This window comes from Narcine bancroftii, chromosome 1, assembly GCF_036971445.1.
Source record: "Narcine bancroftii isolate sNarBan1 chromosome 1, sNarBan1.hap1, whole genome shotgun sequence".
In the NCBI taxonomy this organism is placed as follows: Eukaryota; Metazoa; Chordata; class Chondrichthyes; order Torpediniformes; family Narcinidae; genus Narcine; species Narcine bancroftii.
The window spans coordinates 205178019-205197766 of NC_091469.1; the positions used below are offsets into that span (position 1 = coordinate 205178019).

Below are 19748 nucleotides of genomic sequence, written 5' to 3' on the forward strand. Positions count from 1 at the left end.
ACCTAGGTTTTGTAGACACAGCTTGTTTCCCTCCTCAGCACGAAACTCCACCATACCACCGCTTACCACCCGCAGTCCAACAACCTGGTAGAATGCTTCCATCACCACCTTAAGTTGGCACTCATGGCCTGCCTGACCGGACCCAACTGGGTGGATGAGCTCCCCTGGGCATCCAGACAGCACCCAAGGAGGACCTCCAGACCTCCTCGGCCGAGTTAGTATACGGTGCCCCCTTGACCCTACTAGAAGGGTTCCTGCCATCAAAGGCGCAGAAAGATAGAGGGGAAGCACTGAAAAAACTGAGGCACAGGTTGGGTTCCCTTGTACCACAGCCTCCCTCACGCCACATGCACCATCCCACCTTAGTGCCCGCAGACTTAACGACAACCAACTGTGTTCATTTGCCGAGGTGTGCACTGCGCGCCCCCCCCCCCCCACCCCCACCAAGGCCCCTTCAAGGTTGTCAGCAGCAGGGGCAGCATGTTCACTTTGGACATTAAGAGCAGGGAGGAACTGTTCACAGCTGACTGTGAGCCAGCCGGTTGCTCTATAGCCAGCCAAGTGTCGGGGCAGGCCCCCTAAGGCAAAACCACCACAAGACTCAAGGCACAACACTGTTGTGGGGGGGGGGGGGGGATGGGGAGAGAGAGGGGTGGTGGAGAGAAGGGGAAAGAGGAGGTTGTGAGGCGGAGCACATAAGTGACAGCAGGCAAACCAGCTCCACGTGTTATTATCGCAGCAGCCGTGTCAAGATGGCGCCGCTGGATCAGGTCTACAAGAGAGGGACTTACCAGTGGCTTTATAAGGCGCAGCACGGGAAGTTTCAATAAACAACTGGAGTGCACACTGAGTACTAGTCTCATTCTTTCAATTCCGTTTAGCTGTCACTACATCCTCTTAGAAAGGTGAAAGCTTCTGTTTACAAAGCTTAGAGAGGTGCCGAATTACATTTTATACAAGTAAACAGGCCACAAATTCAAAACTGTTTTGATAATCAAGTTGATTATCTATCATTGACTCTTAAGGATGTGCTAATTATTAATTACACCCAAACCACCTCCATAGTAGACAAACCATTTTACATAAGCTTTGTCAATCTCTCATCTTTATTTATTGCTGAGTGTTTTTAAAAATGTGAAAGCTGTCAAGATTTGAGACCAGGTTTCTGGATTGGAACCTGGAAGCCACAACCTTAAGTCTCAAATTAGAAAGCTAGTAAATGAACCAGACCTGATGTATAGTTGTAACAAAGCTGAAAAGAATTCAGTGTCAGATTTTGAATGAATGGCATCAAAAACTAGAGGGGCCCAAGTTTAAGACACACATACTTGATATCTGGAATGCAATGCCAAGTGGTGGTGGTGGTGAAGTCAAGAGATTGAAATAAGCACTTAACGAGGCAAGGCAATAAGGATAAAGATGCAAAGCCAACAAATGAGATTAACACAGATGAGCAAAATGATTGGCATGGATATGGTGGGCCAAAGATTCCAAATCTGTGCTATACAATTCTGTAAATAGTAGCATTTTAAGCACTCAATGAAATTGCAGTTACCATGATATTTATTTTTATCCCATTTCTTACCTGGTCCCAAAAACTGGCAACCTCTGGCCCGGACTGCAGCCCACAAATTGGCCGATAGTTGCTGGGGATTCTGATGCTGCAGAATGAGTTCAGTAACTGTTCGTTCCCCAAGCGATCTTGCTGCCCGCATTGCTCGCACTCGCCCTTCCTCCTCTACTAACTGACAGTTAACCAAGGTAACCAGCTTTCGCTGCATTGGTCTACTCAGTGCACTCTGATTTAAACTTGCAACACCTGAACAAAATAAAATTATAAAGCAGTTACAAACATTTAAAAGCTCAGGCACATCAGAATTTCTACTGCTACTGTAAAAGTCAGAAATAATTCAATTGTCAAAATTAAGGAGTTTCTGGTACAAAATCTACAATTTTATAAATTATATACTTGAAAATGGCAACTGCAAAACCTAGCCACATTTGCAGCACAACTCAGTCAAAGACAAAGATTTCCACTGAAATCACAAAGATGTTTAAACATACAAAATGCTACTCAATGCAAGGCAGAGATAACTACTGTTTTGCCACAAATATAATGGAATTCTACATGGGAAAAAAACTGATGCAACACTTCCATTAAAAAATTTAGATGAGTAAAATTACAGCTGGAGATCTCAAAGGATATTCTACAGAAGTCTACTGAACAGTACATTTTAAGTAAAAAAAAAGTGAATAGAATAGCGAAAGATTTTTAAAAAACAAATTTAATAGCTTAACAGATTTTCAATCTCACTATTTTTCTTTCTAGATGTGCACTTCTCCAGAGCCAGTACTTACTGTTCAACCTAAATGCCATTGCAAAAGTGACAAGTCACCCAGAATTGCTGCAAACTGATCAAAGGTACTCTCACAATTTGTTGAGTAGTGAATTTAGATCCATCAAAAATAAAGGAATAACATTACATTTTCCAGGTCAGGATGTGGAGCAACTTGAAGAACATGCAAATAGTTATATTCCCATCTGCCCGCTTAATAGTACCAATAGTTTGATTGGGAGGTCCTATTAAGGTAGTCTAGGCAAGTAGCTGAAATACACTGTCGACGGGACAAGCTTCAGTCAAGATATGGAAAAGTTGGAGGAATCAAATGCTAATCCAACAGGCTGTTTTGTCCTGAATAGTGCAGCATTTCTTCCATGTTACCTCCACATCACCTGACAATCCTTGACTGCCAGTAACTGAAGATGACGTGCAGGATGCCCACAGGAGAATGAATCCAAAAAAGTATCCAGTTGGGATTGGGTACCTGGCTGACTACTGAAAACCTGTGCTGACCAACTGGACAGTGTATACATGGATATCTTCAAAATCTCACTCTAAGGCCGTAGTACCCACCTGCTTCAAACAGGCCTCAATCATACCTGTGCCCAACAAGAGTGCGGGAATCTGCCTAAATGACTACTGATCAGTGGCACTCACATCCAGTGATGAATTGTTTTGTGAAGCTGGTGATGAAGCACATTAGCTCCTGTCTGAGTGGTGACATGGCTCTGTTCCAATTTGCCTACTACAGCAAGGTCGACGGCAGATGCCATTTCACTGGCTCTACAAAAAGCCCTGGAACACATGGACACTAAAGATGCTTACACCAGGATGCTCTTTATCGACTACAGTTCAGCATTCAACACCATCACCCCCTCAAAACTAATCAGCAAATTGCAAGACGTGGGCCTCAAAACCCCACTGTGCAATTGGATCTTGGATTTCTTCTCCTGACACTAACCAGTGTGGATTGGCAAGAACATCTCCTCCACAATCTCCATCAGCACTGGAGCACTAAAGCGTTACACATATAGCTCCCTACTCTACTTGCTTTATACCCATGACTATATGGTTCAGTACGAAAGAACCATTTACAGAACAATTTGCTGGCAATACCACCATAGTGGATTGAATAAAAAGGGACAATGAGTCAGCATAGAGGAGGGAGACTGAAAACTTGGGCTGAATGATGTATTAACAACAACCTCTCACTCAAATGTCACTAAAACTAAGGAGCTGATTGTGAATTTTAGGAAAGGAAAACCAGAGATATATTATCTAATGATCACTGGGGGGAAAAACAAAATCAGAGGTGGAGAGAGTGAATAAATTTAAATTCCTGGGAGTCACTATCTCAGAGGATTTTTCCTGAACTCAACACACAAATTTCATCGTGAAGAAAGCAAACCAGCATCCTTACTTCCTCAGGAGTTTGTGGAGGTTTGGTGTGATATTGAAAAGCATGGCAAACCTCTACAGATGTGTAGTGGAAAGTGGGCTGACCACTTGGATCATGACCTGGTATGGGGGCACCAGTACCTCTGAGCGGAAAGCCCTGAAAAAGGTAGTGGACACAGCTCAGTACATCACAGGCAAAACTCTCCTTATCACCAAGTACATTTACATAGAATGCTGCCATCAGAGAGCAGCAGCAATCATCAAGGATCCACACCACCCAGGACATGACCTGTTCTTACTTTTGCAATCTGGAAAAAGGTATAGGTGCCACAAGATTTGTACTGTACCACCAGGTTCAGGAATAGTTGCTACCCCTCCACCATGAGACCCCAAAACAACAGGCTCAGTGACTCATTTCAGGACTCTTGGTTTGCTCATTATTTATTACTAAATATTTATTTTTATTTGCACATTTTGTTTACATTTCTCTCTTTTGTATACATACCTTTTTTCTTGAATAGAGTTTACAGTTACCAATTAGTAGAAAACCTGCCTGGCCCCCATGAAAAAAAAATCTCATGGTTCTGACAATAAATTTGAACTTTGATTCACTCATCCAGGAATTGTAAAGTATCGGATCACATTCTTGATGTGTCTTGCAGAAGATGGAAAGGCTTTATGGTATCAGGTGATGTGTCACTTGCTGCAGAATTCCCAGACTCTAATCTGTTTCAGTTGTCATATTATTTCTGTTATTGGTCCACTGAGTTTCTGGTCAATGATGACCCCCTAGAAACTTGATAGTGGTGTCTTTGTAATGCCAATGCCATTTAATGTTAAGGATGAGTGATTAGATTCCTTTAGAGACAAAGTATTGCCTGACATCTGAATGGCATGATCATTACTTGACTTTTATTAGCTCATGCCCAAATATTCCATTGGCCTTTCTCACTGGATTGTGCAGGAACCTGGGTCAAATGTGGATCACAAAGGGTCATGTGACCTCTCTGACAAGAACCTGGTCAGAAGTCACCTCACCTGCTCAGAATAGTATTCGGAAATTAATTAATCCTAGACTAGCGATGATTAATTATAATTTTATTCATCAGCTATACTTAACGCCGGAGAAATTTAAAAAATTTGGTCTTAGTAAGTTGGATTCTTGTTTTCGATGTGATCAGACGGCCAATAATTTTTGCATACTGTTTGGCTTTGTGATCGATTGCAACAGTTTTGGAAAGGTATTCAATCTATTTTTAACAGTTTATATAATATCCATCTTGTATTAGATCCTGATATATTTTTATTAGGGAACATGCAATCATTAATTGATTTAGGTTTAGAGGATTATCAGATTTCATTTATCTATTTAGCTTTAGCACTTACTTGGAAAGATAGATAACTTTAGATAAGTGGTATTTGGAAATGAAATTTTGTTTGACTATGAAAAGGATATCTTTTTCAATTCAGGATAAGATGTCTTTTTATAAGTTAAAGTGGACTCCGTTTGCTAATTATATGCATTTAAGTTTGATTTAAATATATGTTTAAGCGTGATATTTTAGTATTGACAATTTTTTTTTTATTGTTAGAATTTTTTTTAGGTTAAGTTTTATCTCTTTTTTTGTAAGTGGGTATTTTTTTCCATATATAATATTGTTAATTTTATTAACTCTTTACTCTTTATTTTGGGGGGGGAGGGTTGGACTAATTTTAAGTTAGACTATTAATATTGTCTTACAATTAACGGGGGGGGGGTTATTTTGTGTAGTTTTCTGATGTAATATTGTAATCATACCATTTTAATTTTTTTTAAATTTTTCTTTAAATGTAATTCTCTATTGTATTCATGTTATAAAATTTTAAATAAAGTCTTCAAAAAAAAAGAAAGAAAAAAAGAAGTCACCTCATCTGCTAACCAAGGCCAAGCCCTATCCACAGGTCATCGTACACCTGATCATTGGCCCTCTTAATTTACCTAATCAATACATACTCTCCAGTCCATGGCATTATAAAGCCCAGCACTTTTGGACCATCTGCCTCTTTCGCTTCTGGGACGAATCCTAGTTCCATCCAGGTTGTGAAGCATGGGCAATGTTGGAGAATCATTGGTGAAGGATGTGCAGACAAAGAACTGGGAGTTGGGGGGGCATGGCAAGATGGTGTAGAGTCTAGACATGTAATCTCAACCTCTCTGGCCAGACTTTTAAGTACCTGTTTCTTAACCCTTTGTTTTCAAGTTTATACTTTTTAAATTTTAGTTTAAAGTATTGAGGAACTACTATGGCCATTAATGGTAAAAAGATTAAACCTCAAGTGCAGAAGAAGTTACATTTTCGAAGTGCTGAAGATTTGGGGCCTGAACGACTTGATACAGCTTCAGGTTTAACTTCTTCAGTGTCTAAACCACAAAGACTGCTTGTGGGAGTTGAAAAAAAAAATGTCTACTACTCACCAAGTGAAGGATGGCGCTGGAATTACCCGTTCTCTGGAGGAAAGTGCGTGTTCCCAAGAAGTGGATCCCGATTCTGGAAGCCTTTCGATTTTAATGGAGCGAGCACGCAGGAAGACGACTCCATTGTTTGAAATGCATCAGGAAGCATTTCAACCTGAAGATATCGATTTCCTTCGTGATTTTGCGTTAAAACAACGAGCTGCGGGGGGGGGGGGGGGGGGTGGAAGAGACCAGCAGCGATCCCCTGAGGAAGTCGGGGTGCCGTCGCTGGGAGTCCAGACCCGCAATAAAACCTCTAAAATGCCTTTCGTTGAGTTGCAGCAGGAGCTGCAGTTACCTGGTTCTGCCACTATGTTAGAGAAAGCAGGGCTGAGCTTTTCTGAGTTACAGTGTATGCAGTTAAATGCTGTCATTCAACCTTTAATGAATGAGATGGTTCAAATGAATGCTAGTATAAGTTCAGAATTGAATACAGTTAAAGCACGTGTGGAAGCATCTTGAAGATTTTTTAAAATTTCAGTCTGCTTTTTTGGAATGTACACAGCAAGTGGTTTCTAACACAGAAAAAGTGTTGAAGGTTGAAAAATCAGTTATAGAATTGGGAGAACGTGAGAAGGAGTTAGAGAGGAAAATAGACTACTTGGAAAATCAAAGTAGAAGGAATAATGTGAAAATCGTTGGTTTGCCTGAAGGTATAGAAGGACAAAATCCTCTTCGTTTTTTTAAAGACTGGATCCCACAAGTATTAGGGCAAGAATTTTTTTCTGGAGGCTTGGTATTGGAAAGAGCTCACAGAGCTTCAAGAACACCACCTTTACCTGGTCAACCACCGAGACCAATAATAATTCGATGCTTGAATTATCTGGACAGAGAAGCAATACTTTGACTAGCAGTGCAAAATGCGAGACAACAAACTCCATTATTGATTCAAAATAGTAGAGTTTTTTTTTAAATCCTGACTTGAGTCAAGAGGTCATTCAACGTCGACGTCGATTTAACCCAGTTAAAGAAGCTTTGTGGCATAAGTCTACTTTTCGCTACCCAGCAGTGTTGAAGGTGTTTTATGGAGATCATCAATTTCGTTTTTTGAGAATGATGGTGAAGGAATGATTTTACTGATTTTGCAGACATAAGAGGACAAAGACGTAGTCCACCATTGTCTCCTCAAGAAAAATCTGCTTGTTTTGGAAATGAAAGAAATGGCAGAAATGGGAAAAACGGGAATGGAAAGACTCCAACTTTTTCTGAAATGGGATCTCCGAGACTGGAATCTCTTGGATGAATAGAAGAATTTTCTTATTCTTATTCTACTTTTTTTTGTTATTATGATATTTTGATGTTATTCATTGTTTGGCTGGGGAGAGAGAGATTTGCTCTGAGTTCTTTACTAGTCATCATCCACTGGTGGGTGACCCACACCCACATTTTGTTTAGGGATTACTACCTTTTGGTAGTTTTTTTTTGGGGGGGGTGGGAGTTATTTTTTTTTAATTTTCATTTTAGTTAGCTTTTAATTTGTGATTTTTTTTCCTCCTACTGGAGGGCCTATATATGTTGATTTGAGTTTTCATATAAAGATATTATTGGTATTTAGTAATAATAGTAGATATGTCAAAGTTGAGGTTTGCTACTTTTAATGCTCGAGGTTTAAACAGTCCGATTAAGCATAAGCGCATTTTGGCGTATATTAAGAAAATGAAAATTGATGTTGCTTTTATACAAGAAACACATTTGAATCTGAAGGAAAGTATGAAATTAAAGAAGGACTGGGTTGGGCATGTATATTCTTCTTCATTTAATTCTAGGGCTAAAGGTATAGCAATTTTGATACAAAAAATTTATCTTTTGAATTACAATCAATGGAGGAAAAGGCAGGATGTATTCTTAAATTGAACTGTAAGATTTTTAGTGAATTTTGGACTTTACTTAATATTTATGCCCCAAATGTAGATGATGAAATATTTATTTCAGATGCATTTTTATTTTTGGGTCAGGCTAATGATAATATTTTAGTTGGTGGTGATTTTAATTGTGTTTTAGAACCTTTATTGGATAAATCTCCAAAGAAAGTTAAGAAATCTAAGATGGCAGTTCAGGTTCAAGCGTTGATGAAAGATCTTAATTTAGTAGATATTTGGAGACGTCTTAATCCGACAGAGAAAGATTTCTCCTTTTATTCATTTAGACATGAATCGTTTTCAAGGATTGACTTTTTTTTAAGCATTGGCACATTTACAAGGGAAGATACAACAAGCGGAATATAAAAGTAGGGTGATTTCAGATCATTCTTTGTTATATTTTACATATGCAACTTCTGAGAAAATTCAAGTGGCCTATCGTTGGAGGTTTAATACTATGTTGTTAAAAAATATGGAATTTATTGATTTTTTGAAAAAACAAATTAATTTTTTTTTGAAAGAAAATTCTAATTCTGTTCAAAGTAAGTTTGTATTATGGGATGCTATGAAAGCTTATTTGAGAGGACAAATAATTAGTTATACTTCTAAAATGAAAAAGAATCGATTAAATCAGTCTTGACTTAGAGAAACAGATTGCTGAGTTAGAAAAGGAATTTCAGAAAGATGCTACTGAAGATCAGAAAATAGAATTATCTAGGTTGAAATTGGAATACCTTGCAATCTTATCAATTTGAATGTGTGATTAATAGAACTAAGCAACGATATTATGAATGGGGAGAGAAAGCACATAAGGTATTGCCATGGCAATTAAAGAAAGAACAGATTTCGAGGACTATTAATGCTGTTAGACGGAATTCTCTTATTACTTATAAACCTCATGAGATTAATGATGAATTTTGTTCATTTTATAAAAAGTTATATACATCTGAAGAAAAACAAGAAATTGGATCGATTGATCTTTTTCTATCACAGTTGAATTTACCGATATTAGAGGATGCAGATATACAGGAGTTAGAGGAACCATTTACTGATTCGGAAATTAAAATGGCTATGATGGAAATGCCGAAAGGTAAATCGCCTGGTGATGATGGATTTTCGGTTGAATTTTATAAAATCTTTTATGATTATTTCTCTACAGTGTTTGGGGATGTATTACGTCAGGTTGGAGAACATTATGAATTACCTGAGTCTTGTTCTAGTGCTTTAATTACAGTAATTCCAAAGAAAGATAGCGATCCTTTGAAAGTATCTTCATATAGACCAATTTAGTTGTTAAATGTAGATTAAACAATAATAGCTAAAATATTAGCGAATAGATTGGCTAAATTTTTACCTAAGTTGATTCATATGGATCAAACAGGTTTTATAAAGTATAGATATGCTTCAGATAATATTTTGCACGTGATTAGCTTGATTAATAGATTTCGACAATCTTCAGACCACCCGATGGTGATATCTTTAGATGCAGAAAAAGCATTTGACAGAGTTGAGTGGAATTTTTTGTTTAAAGTTCTGGAGAAATTTAAGTTTGGTTCTTTCTTTATTGGTTGGATTAAGACTTTATATAGTAAACCGGTAGCTAGAGTATTGACGAATGGCTTGATTTTGGAACCTTTTAAATTGACTTGATCAAAGGTCAAGGTTGTCCTTTATCACCAGCTTTGTTTGCGTTAGTGATTGAACCTTTAGCACAGCTGATACGACAAAATACACAGATACAAGGTATGAAGGTTTTAGATGAGGAGTATAAAATTAATTTATTTGCTGATGATGTATTAGTGTATTTAATAAACCCAGCTCAGTCACTTTTGCACTTGAAGGAGTGTTTAATACAATATGGATGTCTTTCTGGATATAAAGTTAAAAGTGAAGGAGATTATTCAATTTATAAGAATATTATTAATTTGAAATGGACCGAATTAAATATTTGGGTATAATTCTGAATGTTGATCATCAATCTTTATTTAAATTAAATTATGTTCTGTTAATAAAAAAAATTAAAACTGATTTGATTAAATGGAAAGATTTACCCATTAATTTATTGGGTAGGATAAATACAATTAAGATGAATATTTTTCCGCATATGCAATATTTGTTTCAATCTATTCCGTATTTACTTGATAATATTTTTTTTTGAGATTTGAATAAAATGGTTAGGGAATTTTTATGGAGAGATAAATTTTCGAGAGTAGCTTTGAATAAATTAACTTGAAAATATGAGTTAGGGGGATTACGTTTACCGCATTTTCAAAATTATTATGAAGCAGCCCAACTTAAATTTATTAGTTCCTTGATGGATTTGGGACGGCCTCCTAGTTGGACCAAAATTGAGATGGCAAATATTTCTGAATTTGAAATACATCTATTTTTGTTTAGATGGAATATAAATTTGTTACAGCAATATAATGTGCCTATACTAAAACATTTAATGAAGTTATGGATTAAGAAAAATAAAATGATAGGCTCTAGGGCTGAATTATCGGCTTTGACTCCGTTGTATAATAATCAACTTATTTCTTTTTCAATACATAATCGAAGTTTATTGCATTGGAGATTTAAAGGTGTGAAGAATTTGGGAGATTTTTAAAGAGGGTAAATTTTTATCTTTTAATCAGATGAGGGACAATTTTGGTGTTGATAAGAATTCTTTGTTTCTTTATTATCAAATTTGATCTTTGGTAAAACGTATGTTTGGTAGAGATATGATTTTACCTGAAATGACTAAATTTGAGATTTTTCTTATGAAGGTACCAGAGAAGGATTATATTTCATCTATGTATCAAATATTACAGGATGGTATGGATAAAAAGGGTTGGGATAGGTCTAAACGGAAATGGGAAGCGGACATTGGTTCTATTTTTTCCGAGGATGATTGGTTAGATATTTGTTATGATAGTGTAACTAGATTGATAAATGCACATTATGCAATGATTAACTATAATTTTTTTACATCAATTATACTTAACACCTGAAAATTTTAAAAAGTATGGTTTTCATGAATCAGATTTGTGTTTTAGATGTGGTAATTTTGTTGGAACTTTTTTTCATGCTGTTTGGTCATGTATACATATACAATCTTTTTGGAAGAAAATTCAATTGTTTTTAGAATACCTGTATAAGATTAAAATACTTTTAGATCTGGCAGTGTTTTTATTGGGTAGTTTGAAAAGTTTGGGATTAGATAAGTTTCAACTTGCTTTTTTATATTTAGCTTTATCTGTAGTGAAAAAATGTATTGTTAGTACGTGGAAAGACACAAATATGATTGATATTAATAGATGGCATGAGATGAAATATAGTTTAATAATGGAAAAAATTACATATGTTTCGCATGATATTTATAGTTTTTTTATTAATAAGTGGTTGTTATATTCAGAATATTTACATTTTAATTTAAGTTGATTAGATCTTAATATGTATGCTTAATTTTTTTAATTATTTTTTTCTTTCTTTATGGCTCTCCTTAGGAGAGTTGGCTGAGGGGGGGGGGGGGTTCTTTTTTTTTCTCTCTATATACAAAAAACGTTCATGTTTAAGGTTAATTGTTGTATATGTTATGTACTAATTGTTTTTTGAACGACATAAATAAAGTTTAAAAAAGAACTGGGAGTTGTAGTACTCCCTAGTTAAGAGCTGTGCCTGCACTGTATCAAGGGGTAGCAGCTATCATACTTTTCACTTGATTGTAAATGGGTGGATGCAAGTGATGTACAATCTAGCGAGAGTATGAACTTTATTCTGGTTGCGATTTCCCTACGAGTGAATAAACACCAGTTTAAATCAGTCAGTGTTCAGACTCACTGTTCTTAGAACCCGTTGTACTTGTTTTCTCACACAAAAGGATTCACCTGCTTGATTTTTTAAGGATATGTGAATTGCGTCATACATTGAAGATCCTCACTTCAAAAGAAAACACAGTAACATTCCAAAGGTTCCCAGGCCATTGGAGGCAAAGGAAGAAATAGTAATGGCACTAGTCATTTTCAAATCCTCTATGGTTGCAGGTATGATGTCAGAGGATTTAAAGAATGCCATATGCCATCATTGTTTAAAAAAGTTAATTAATGCCGATCACGTTAATATCAAGCAAATTATTGCTCCGAATTTTGCAAGAAAATTGTCTTTAAATGTTGGTAGTTTGCTACCTTTAGATTTAAAAAAAACAAATTGCAAAACTACTGTAAAAATTGGAATTGCACTCAGATGATGGATGACTCATGAAGTCCACCAAGGAAGTAAAAAAGTTGAGGCATCTCTCCATTACTTATTGAGAGTCCACTTGAACTACATTTCAATACCTACTCCCCTCTCATGCAACCATATGTGCAACAATATCAACTTTTCCACCATTCAGAGTGAAACAGTTGTAGCAATTTACTTTACTGAATTTATTATACTAGAGAGACAACTCACAATATGGCCTCCCTACAATGGGAATAACATATATTAGGTGATAATTTTGTGAAACACCTTCATTCAGTCCATAAACTGGATTTCTATTTCCTTCATTTTAATTCTACATCCCAATTGACCCCCGAGTCACCTTGAGGAACAGTATCTCCTCTTCTTACTCAACACATGTAAGCCTTCCAGATTCAACCTGTTCAATAGTTTCAGATTTGCAACATTTTCTTTTAGTGATGTCTGATAAATATACTGCTTCCTCATTTAAACCTTTCGATTCTTAGTCTTATAAATGTTAAATACTTGCACACCACTTACCCTTGCCTCCACTAAGAGGTTTCAAATAAAGTGCTAGCTCCTCCACACACTTCTTTGCAACCTCATAATGTTTATTTTCAGCCAAGTTACTCAGGTTCACAGTCTGCTGGTCTGGGACCTAGATAAAGTCAAATTATTTACAAAGAACAAAAGAAATGGCAAGATTAAGTGGTAGGAATTTTAGCACTGCATGTGAAATATTATTTGGAAATTATGCATAACATTTAAACAAAGAACAATGCACAAATGTTGCCTTCAAAACTTTGACAGAATTATGCATTTATATTTTACTGTTAAACTGAAATGATTGGAACAAACAGAGCCCAACACAGATCCCTCAAAATGAATAAATGTGTGAAAGCTGGTGAAGACCATGTTGATAACTGCCACAGCACACCCCATTTTTGATAGCAAGTTAATACCTCAAACTGACACAACAGTGTGAAGAGAATTCTCAGGTTCACTTGCTTACCGTTCAATTTTATATGATTTAAGTATGTCTTCAACACAGCAAAATGTTCCAAGGCAATTCAGCACATGGATCCTGAACAGGTTACATTATAATATAAAAGGCACAAGATTTATCTTTTACTAAAAAGAGGGGGAAATTGAGGAAGAAGAGTGGAAACGTTTAGGAAGACTGTATTCAACTGCCTATGATGGGAGTAATTTAATACTCATGAGAGGTTGGGAGAGTTGCAGAGAGCTCTATATAGGTGACATTGAAAATGAACTTTCGAATAAAATTTTGGAAGATTCAGAAGTGAATTAGATTAGTTATAGTTGTAGAGATTTGTGCCCATTAATATACAAGCAGTAGAGTTTTGGATAATCCATTAATAGCTGGCACATGGACATAATCACATGCTAATTATTCAGATTTGCAAGTATGGCAAGATAAAATGTCATACTTGATGCTAATTATTTTATTACTTTCTCACGATAAAGATTTCTTTAGTTTTCTCTTAACCAGAATAAACATCCTAGCCAGTTCAGCTAATGTCAAAGTGCAAGAAACCTAGTGGCTAAACTCGAATGTCCCCAATAATCTTAACTTCTTGTCCTTTTACGTACCCAAGTTATAAACAGAGTATTAAAAGTGATAAAATAGTGATAATTCACAGCAGTGTATAATTTAAATTCGCCTCCCTCTTCTGAAAGAAATGCTCTGCATGAAGCATCTTTTTTTTTGCTGACACAAAGCAGGGTCTCGTGCAGAATAACTCAGCTACATCAATGCAACTATAAATAAAAAAATCTTGAACAAAGTGGATATTTCACATAGCTGTCATCTCTCTGCATTTCCATTATAACAAAACTGGCCCCCAAATGTGTTATTTCAACCCTGACATTGGCTTGCAAAGCAGTTACATCAGTTTGATACTGTGTACAGGATCATTTGAGATCAATCATAATATAAAAAGGATTTGTTCCTTTCTGTGATGCACAAATTAGTAACATTATTCCCTACTCAAAATTTAGTAATTTTTGCTATCAAAGACCAACAAGGCATCAAAAAAATGGCTAATTTAACTCTAGACAAGTAATTTAACCATAGACAACACATCTTGGAAATTTAAAAAATGTAATGTGGAATTTAAAGATGACAGTCTACAATTGCAAATGCCAATTCCAAAAGATGCAACTATAGCATAACAAAAATTTACCTGGGCGCCAACTAACTGCAGAAGTGCAAAATTCACAGGAAGAACATCGATGTCTGTGTTGATGGCGGTCTGATCAAAGGGACATGCCTTGCGGTGTAACTTGTTCAAGCAAGTTTTGCAGACAGTATGGCCACAACCCAAACTGATGGGTTTGTGTACATTCTCATCAAACTCGTTGTAGCATATGGGACAGGAGAGGAATTCTGTCCACTGTGATGCTTGCACAGGCATTCTGAAAGTTGGTCTGGTTTCAGTTTCAATGCTAATGGCGGACTAGCATAACGCTAGTGGACTGTCAGAGACTTAGACAGCTGTCAGGAAAGAAAATAATTAGTAACAATCATTATGAAATCTCTTACACTGGTTCACCAATGATCATATTTTTATAATATCTACTCATATGCTTAGCTCATGTTTAAAATTAATGATCAAATTCGAATTATTGGAAAAATGTTGCTCATAATTTTTGAACTTTAAATGTTGGAAACCTTCAGTTCCTGAATTTTAAACAAGATGTACTTAATCTCCAATAGGACAAATAATTAATATAGGTTTGATTTATAATTTTTTGCTGTAGTGGAATTACTGCCTTGTGCAAAGTTAATTCATGCCTTATTTTGAACATCTCAGTTTCAGTGCATGGGATCACCATGCGAAAAATACCTGTAATAGACATTTTCATTTACCATATTTGGCTAAATTAATTTTATGGGAACACATACCTTTCACAAATCAAGCAATAATAATAAAATGAATGGAAAATAGAACTTGGCACAACAAGGATAGTCAATATTTCGCTGTACTCAAAGACATTGTTTATTTACCAATTCTACTCATGTAATAGTCAAGGTTTGGGTCAAATATTTTTTTTGGGGGGGGGGTCAACTTTTACATGTATACTACTTTTCACCACATTAAGTACCTTCGCCATTCAAGGTATCGGGAGCTCATATGGCTGGGTCCAGGTGGCAAGTCTGCATTCAGCGCGTTAGGAGCTTAGATGCACAGGCAGCCGAGGGGAGGATCCACAGTCGGGGTTTCAGAAGCTCCAGTGGGCAGGTAGCCAAGGCAAGGATCCGTGGTCAGGGCTTTGGGAGCTCCGGTGGGTGGGTGGGCAGCCAAGGTAAATATTCGTAGTCGGGGTTTCGGGAGCTCAGATGGGTGAGTGGTGAGAGCCAAAAATAAGGTGGGGGGAAACCTTTACATGGAATATACAGAAATAACGCAATTTTTTTGGCCAAAGGGAGCGACTTTTACATAGGATTGATAATTACATGAGTATATACTGTATCAAAGCCCATTCTCTCAAACAAAGCAATGGGCTCAAGCAAATATTAACCATCATGAAGTTGCACTGCCAGCCCAAAAGTTCAGCAATACAAAACTTGATTAAATGTTTTTAATATCTCTTGTGAGAAGAAAATTAAATGTAAAATTAACCAAATGCTAAACAATGTATTAAGCCAAAGGCATTGTGTGCTTCTTGTATCTGAAGTAGAATTCTTTGAGGTGTGTATACTCAGCAAATATTAATAGTCAATTTCATCTAATATTTCCTTACCCTCCATAATTTCTAAAATATTTAATAACTGTGCAAACATCTCAGAACAAATTTAGCTGGTTCACAAAAATAAACAGTGTTTTTAAAATCTATGGTGGATATCATAATAGATGGTAATAATCAAATTATTGCTTCAAGCACCAGATCTCAAAATATTGAGTCAGCAAAAAGTATTTTCACATTTCAAGAATTATTAACTTGGCATTACTATTATACACTACATTGTCTCAACTCCAGAACCAAGCTTAGTCCAACCAGAGAGATCCACTTCTAGAATCCCACTAACCTTACACACATACATTCAGAGGCCAAGCTTGAAGTCACCAGCAACTTTCTCAATGAAGAGAATGAACATTTGCACTAAGTAATTGCAACAGAAAAAGGTCTGCTACCACTGAACAACATTGACACAAAAGATCCTTAAGATTCTGGAAAACACAGATCATTCCACTTGGAAAACATCCCTCAGAGAAGGCAGAATTCATGATAAAATTCACCATTGCCTTCATAATGCTAACACAGCATTTGGCCATCTATGGTTTATTTGAAGCCCAATTCTTGAAACCCAGCACAAATTTCATGGCCTACCCGGCAGTAGTGACTCCTGCTCTCCTGTACACTTATGAAATCTGTACTACTTACAGGAGGAACACAAGGCATGAAAAGCATCACCAATAGTTTCTGCAAAATCCTCCAAATCCACCAAAATGAAAATATTAATACCCTCTCCTAGATCAAGATCCTCAATTTGGAGTTTGTAACTGAATCAAGAGGTAGTGTTTATAGATTCTTCTGATTCAATACAAAAATTTCCTGATGACACCACATTCGCTAGCAGTCTCTCCCTGCCATGATGGATATTTATAACGGTCATTGTTTGCAGAAAGCCATAATCATTGTGAAGGACTTCAACACCCCTCCTGCAATCTATTCTCCCTCCTGCCATCCAGGAAGAGATACCAAAGTGGTTGGGCCGTCACAACCAGATTGCGAAACAGTTGCCCCCCAAGTTGTGAGGCTCCAAGGACACAGGGCTAGCATATGTAACATGATATTTATTAAAAAAGTTTCTGATGTAATTTAGCAAAGTAAATAACCAGCTCCACGTCTGGAGAAACACCATCTCATTTTCACTGTACACTGCAATGATTATGGTAGGAATGACAAATAAATGCAACTTGACTTGAGAATCACAGATGACAATAAGGAAATGTGCAGGAGTGAGACAGAACATCTACTTGAATGGTGTCACAACCACCACCATGCATTCAATGTTAGCAAAACTATGGAACAGATTGAGGACTTTGGGATAGGGAAAATCAGGAAAACACAAACCAGTCCTCATTGAGGGATCATCAAGCAATTAAGAACTTCAAATTCCTGGGTATCAACATCTCTGAAGATCTATCCTGGGGTCTCCATGATGATGCAATCACAAAGAAGCTCACCAGCAGCTATACTTCATGGGGAGTTTGAGATTTGGCATGTCACCAACGGTTCTTGCAAGTATCTACAAGTGTACCATGAAGAACATTATGACTGGTTGCATGACTGTCTGGAATGGAGGTGCCAATATCCATGACAGGAAAAGATTAGAGAGAGTTGTGAACTTACCCAACACCATCAGTCAGGGCACCATAGAGAACATTTACAAGAGGCAATGACTTAAGAAAGCAGCCTCTATCCACAAGAACCCTCACCACCCAGGTCATGCTCCCTTCACACTGTCACCATCAGGAAGGAAATAAAGGAGCCTGAAGATGAACATCCAACAGTGCATAAACACATTTTTCCCCTCTGCCATTAGATTTCTGAATGGTCAATGACCTACAGTGTCCTCTTCTGCATTAATTTTTTAAAATGTAATTCACAACAATATTTGCATCTGCAATGATGCTGCAAAACATCGAATTTCATGACATGTTTATGGCAAGAAATTTGGATTCTGATAGCCTGAGGTAGATACTTTATTTCCAGCAATTTCACATCAGGAAATTAAAACCAAGATAGAGGAACTGATTGAAGGGATGTTCTCAAAGCTGCCAGGAGAAGATGTAATATTCCCATTAATTCAGGACAATGCTTGGCCATTAACTGCTTAAATTTGAGAAGAATTCAAGAACCCTAAATCCCTTTATTGGTAGCACACCTGACCAGTGGAACTTCAGAAAGCATAGTCAGAAATTACATAACCTGTGACAAAACCAAATCCAGCGCAGGAGACAGCAAAGCTTAATTCCCAGATGAATTCAAAGCCTTATCATCCTGATTTGATCACCAGAACAAGGTAGAGCCACTGTACATCCCCACGTCCCCTGACGATCCCTTACTATCAGTATCCCAAGGATGATGTGCAGGCTGTTTACAGGAAGGTGAATCTATGGGAAGCATCAGGTCTGACGGCAAACCCGGCCAGGCACTGAAAACCCATGCTGACCAACTTGCCAATGTAGTCACAGATATCTTCAACATCTCATTCTGGCAAGATGTGATACCCATTTGTTTCAAACAGGCCTCAATCATACCTGTGCCCAAGAAAAGCAGAGTAACCTGCCTAAATGGTTATCAACCAGAGGCACTCACATCCAGTGAAGTTTTGAAAAGTTGGTGTTGAAGCATATCAGCTGTCTGAACAGTGACATGGATCTGTTCCAATTTGTCTACTGCAGCAACAGATCCAAAGCAGATGCCATGTCACTGGCTCTACAAAAAGCCCTAGAACACATGGAGAACAAAGACACATTGATTACAGTTCAACATTCCACACCATCATCCCCTCAAAACTGATCAGAAAATTCCAACTCCTGGGCTTCAATATGTACTTGGATTTCCTCAGCTCAAGGCCAGCATCAATGAGGATTTTCCATAATCTTCATTAGTCCTTCGCTGCATTCTTAGCCCCCTGCTCTACTCACTTTACACCTATGACTGTGGGGTTCAGTACAAAAATAACACCATCTACAAATTTGCTGACAATATCACCGTAGTGGGCTGAATAAAAGGGGAAATGAACCAGTATATAGGAGGGAGATTGAAAACTCAGCTGAATTGTGTACAAACACTATCTTCTCACTTAAGGTCACCAAAACAGAGGAGCTGATTGCAGACTTTAGGATAGGACAACCAGAGGTATACAATCCAGTGATCATTGGGGGAAAATCAGAGGTGGAGAGGTTGAGTCACTTCCTTAGAGGACCTTTCCTGGACTCAACACACAAATTTCATTGTTAAGAAAGCAGGTCAGCACTTCTACTTCCTCAGGACTTTTAGGAGGTTTGATATGACACAAAAACCTTGGCAAACTTCTACAGATGTATACTGGAAAGTGTGCTGACCAGCTGCAACACAGCATCAATACTTCTGAGCAGAATGCTCTGTAAATGGCAGTGGAGACAGCCCAGCAGATCCAGTCAAAAACTCCCAACCATCAAGAAAATCTACATGGAATGTTGTCATCAGAGAGCAGCAACAATCATCAAGGATCCACACCTCACAGGACATGCTCAGTTCTTGCTGTTGCCATCAGGAAAGAGGTCTAGGTGCCACAAGACTCGTACCACCAGGTTCAGGAACAGTTGCTAACCACCACCACTTTGCACATTATTTATTATTGAATATTTATTTTCCACATCGTTCAGTTTTTTTTAAAAAACACTTACTTCTTGTTTACATTTCTCTCTTTTG

The 19748-nt window shown here is 37.3% G+C and overlaps 1 protein-coding gene across 11 annotated transcripts in view; it reads right to left on the reverse strand.

The window, feature by feature from the left end:
- rc3h2 (ring finger and CCCH-type domains 2) overlaps positions 1-19748 on the reverse strand; it is a 90608-nt gene that overhangs the window by 47681 nt on the left and 23179 nt on the right. For 9 of the 11 annotated variants that reach the window (XM_069889015.1, XM_069888991.1, XM_069889024.1 and 6 more), the window contains 3 exons: positions 14504-14814; positions 12837-12954; positions 1586-1819 (listed from right to left, as the gene is read on the reverse strand). In XM_069889015.1, coding sequence (XP_069745116.1) covers positions 1586-1819; positions 12837-12954; positions 14504-14734 — 583 coding nt within the window. In that variant the 5' untranslated portion in view covers positions 14735-14814. Of the gene's footprint in view, positions 1-1585; positions 1820-3762; positions 5197-12836; positions 12955-14503; positions 14815-18647; positions 18731-19748 lie in introns of those variants that run through there. The other 2 variants (XM_069889032.1, XM_069889057.1) reach the window with 2 other exon arrangements.